This window comes from Saprolegnia parasitica (assembly GCF_000151545.1).
Source record: "Saprolegnia parasitica CBS 223.65 unplaced genomic scaffold supercont2.729, whole genome shotgun sequence".
NCBI classification, from domain to species: domain Eukaryota; phylum Oomycota; class Saprolegniomycetes; order Saprolegniales; family Saprolegniaceae; genus Saprolegnia; species Saprolegnia parasitica.
In genome coordinates this window covers 1-3,603 of record NW_012157123.1, presented here as the reverse complement: position 1 = coordinate 3,603, position 3,603 = coordinate 1, and the positions used below count along the sequence as shown (strand labels likewise).

Sequence of the window (3,603 nt, the reverse complement as noted above, 5' to 3'; positions counted from 1 at the left end):
ACCCGCTCATTTATGCGCGGACGGTGGGCTTCGCCTCGTTCTGGACCACATCGCTTCTTTGCGCCAACGAGCATAACGCACCGCGTATGATACTAGTAGAGTGCCACACAAACCGCCATTCAAATGCAAGATGGAAAATGGGTCTTACTGTCGTGCCTTGTGGAGACTCAAGAGTCGCCCGACGGGATGCTACACCTCCTTGAAGACGCAGCACTCACGTCTCTTACAACTATTCTCGAGGAATTGCACGAGTGCTGAAAGCCCCAGGGCCGTGGCCTGCGTCAAGAGGCTCTCATGGCTGCGCGTTTCGGGGCAGACGGCGTAGAGGAGACACAACCGTGCCAGACAGGACGCTGGTGTGCCATTGGCGCGGATCTTGCGTGCTCGGGCCGCGCAGACGCAACTGCGCGGCCGCAATTGCCTCTTTGTTCAGTCGAAAGGCCATGCCGATTGCAGCGTCCGAGAGGGAGCTTAGGTAGCACGCAAGTTGTAGCCAACTCCCCTTCGTAGATGACCAAATGCAAGATGAGCTACCCATGTGTTTCATGGGAATCATTGAGTGCAACGAGAGCGCATCGACGCTCTGAGGCGGCAATGTTCGACTGAGAATCGCCCGTAAAAAAGCCATAGGCATGAGTACACCAGCCTCGTGGCTTTGCTGAGGTCCCCAATGCTAAAAGGTGTGTGTTGCGACGCTCTCCAATCTGCCTCTAGCGTGTTGCATGAGGCTCAATCCGTATTCGATCCTGCTGTCTGATTGGCCCTTTGAAACCCCAAGGATCAAAATTCCATCGTTGGATCGAGTCACATCTCGCGAGATGAACGAGTTGCATAAGATCTTATGGTCGATTAGATGGGTCCCGCGCTCAGGACCGAGAACTCGAGACCGCGGTTTTGGAGCTTGGCGATGTAGTCCGAGTGCTTGAACGCGGCTCCGGGCGTGAGCACGCCACGCGGCAGCTTCCTCTTCTCACTCGCACCGTCCTGCACGACCACAAGCGCAGCCTCCACGAGGCAGATCGGCGTCGCGACATACCCTGGCTCGGGTCCATCGAGGCGCACCTTGACTTGCCAGTCCAGCGCGCCATCCGCCTACGCATCGCCATCGTCTCCACCCTGTCGACATCGCAATCCACCGTACCTTGGCCGCATCCTCGTAGCCGCGCGCAATGCAAAAGTGAGTGAACGATGCCGCCGCCATCTCGTCTTCGGTCGGTCCCGCGTGTGTGAACGCGCCGGCCGTAAAGAAGCTCGGGTACTTGATGAGAAGCCGGCGACCGGCCTCGCACCACCCCAAGACGCCAAGCAGGAGGCCGAAGAGCGCCAGCAGAAGCACGTAGCCAAAGTGCTGGACATAAAAGTACACTTGGGTCTCGACGCCGGGGTTGCTGAGCTCCAAAAGATAGGCGTCCGCGCCGAGAAACTGCGCGGCAAACTTGCCAATGCGGGCGTCGTACGAAAAGAGGTAGCGCGAGAGGCGCTTGTGCGCCGATGTTGCCGCTTGGGCACGAAGGGCGTTGTAGTAGCGACGAGTCTTGGTGCGATGGCTCGGGTTGGCCATGAGCACAACGCACTCGTATGTTGTCGCGTGGCCGTGGGACGAGTCGACGCCCATGAGCACCTCGGACGTCAGGACGCGGCCGTGGGGCGGAAACTGTGCCGACGCAAACGCCGCGCAGACCTCGGTGGGGACGCTGTCAAAGCCCATGGCGCTGACGACGAGCGCGCCATTGGCTTTCGCGTCGGCATCGTACTTGGCCATCATCTCGAGGATGAAGTGCGCCTCGCCCGTAATGTCGAGGTAGTGCGTCCCATGCTGCACGCAGCTCGCAACCACGGGCTCGCCAAAGTACTCATACGGCCCCGTGCAGTTGAGCAACACCTGCGTGCGCTGGCTCATGGCGTCCAGCGAGGCGACGTCGTGGACGTCGGCGAGCACGATCGGGATCGCTGGCTGGCTGCTGTACGCGGGCAGCGCTGCAACAATCTTGGCGCAGACCTCTAGAAGACGACGGTGGACGACTGTGAGCAGGACGACTGGTGCGCACCTTGGAGCTTGGCCGAGGACCGGCCAGCGAGGGCCCAGCGCAGGTTGGGCATGCTCAGCGCCCGCTTGGCGAGATCGAGAGCCACGTACTGCCCGGTGAAGCTATTGCATGGCATGAGCGTTGGACGTCATCGAAGGGGGAAGCGTAATACCCGCTGGCACCAAAGACGAGGATGTCAAACTCGCGGCGACCCATGGAAAAAATTAGAAAGTGGCCGATATTTTGCTCGTGGGACATACGCCGAGAGTATTTCCCACCACGGTTCCAGCCAATCAGAATCGTGTATTCAGGGTAAAACGTATCGTTTGCCCCATAATCGCGCCAATATGACGACGGGTGGCTTCCTCGCAACTCAACAAAACCAGCATGATAGCTCGCAACAAAGCTTGCATAGACTGCAACCTGTCACTACCCCTGGAAACTGCGAGCGAGATGGGGTCGTTGCAGATTCCTTCTTGACGTCTGGCTTGGACCATCAGTGCGAGGGTGCTGGGCAAGGGTATACCAGTACAGAGGCTGTGATTTGTGTGTTGCGGAAATGAATACGCGGCCATTCAAAACGCGCCTGAACGGTAATGATACTGCAAGGAGTAGAGCGATTGCTCAAACGATCAAGCTAGAGTTGAATCGGCTCCCAGCTCACATGGGATCCGTGGATCGTTGGATCCTCTTCACGCCAAGTTCAATTTGAAGGATTGACGTTCTTTTCTAAGGCGCACCGAGATCGAAACCGGGTGCGTTTTTCTGGAGCCTCGGTTTTGGCGCGGTGGCGTAACCGGATACGTGGTGCGCGGAGAACCACTTGCTTGCACGCAGACGAGTGTTCCTCGTCGAATTTAGACTTGAGCTAATGGCTCTACGACCAACTCGATTGATCTGGAGTCAAAGGAATGATCTTGTCGTTAGAGCGTAACGTTGAGATTCGCCGGTTGACTAGGGGCGAGGGATTACTGCCGTCTACTAGTACTAGTACGACTCACTAAACGGCCGAGCTCGAATCTCTGTGCTCGGGGTGACTACAGTCATTCCTTCCATCCAGGCATGTTCTCAGTCAATTGCATCTGCAGCCCACTGTCTGCTACTAGTACACAGCAACGGAATCCAAGCGCCGCGTCTCCAACGTCGGGTCGTTCGCTCGGCCGTTTCGTGATGAGAGTCATTTTGAAACCAGCATACAGGCACAAACCACCGTGTGGCTTGCTATCACTCCTAGTCCTCTTGACGCGCTGCAGTCCAACGTGGAGCCCTGAGCGTGAGCCGATCCAAGGTGGCAGGTGCGCTTTTACCCTAATGGGTGCGTTTACGAAAATGGCGTTTGAGTCTCTCGTAGTTATCCGGACAACCCCGTTCTCTCCCGCGCTCCCTTTTTTGGTTTTCTCTGCCCATGGTTCGTCGCCGGCCCGCTTCGCCGTCCGCGTGGGCGCCGCTGCTCATGCTGACGACGCCAGGCCTCAACCTCTCCAAGCTGCTGGCCTCTCTGGACGGAACCACGGCCTTCTGCGCCCATGTCTGCGAAGCCTTTTGACGGCGTCAAGTTCACGCACGTGGCGGTCGA

At 57.9% G+C, this 3,603-nt stretch overlaps 1 protein-coding gene across 1 annotated transcript; it reads right to left on the bottom strand.

The window, feature by feature from the left end:
- Window positions 1–852: 852 nt before the first annotated feature.
- SPRG_17709 (Engels-Howarth-Jen cofactor C) lies at window positions 853–2,240 on the bottom strand. Its single transcript, XM_012357096.1, has 4 exons — window positions 2,200–2,240; window positions 2,049–2,149; window positions 1,142–2,001; window positions 853–1,092 (listed from the first exon to the last, which is right to left on the bottom strand). Exons 3-4 carry the CDS (start codon window positions 1,354–1,356, stop codon window positions 867–869), a joined length of 441 nt encoding a protein of 146 aa, XP_012212486.1. The 5' UTR covers window positions 1,357–2,001; window positions 2,049–2,149; window positions 2,200–2,240; the 3' UTR covers window positions 853–866.
- Between the last annotated feature and the right edge of the window lie 1,363 nt (window positions 2,241–3,603).

Coding starts and splice junctions, on each gene's coding strand:
- SPRG_17709 (XM_012357096.1), bottom strand. CDS start 1,356: ATGTCCAGCACTTTGGCTACGTGCTTCTGCTGGCGCTCTTCGGCCTCC. Junction 1,093..1,141: donor GCTACGAGGATGCGGCCAAG/GTACGGTGGATT, acceptor GGCGATGCGTAG/GCGGATGGCGCGCTGGACTG.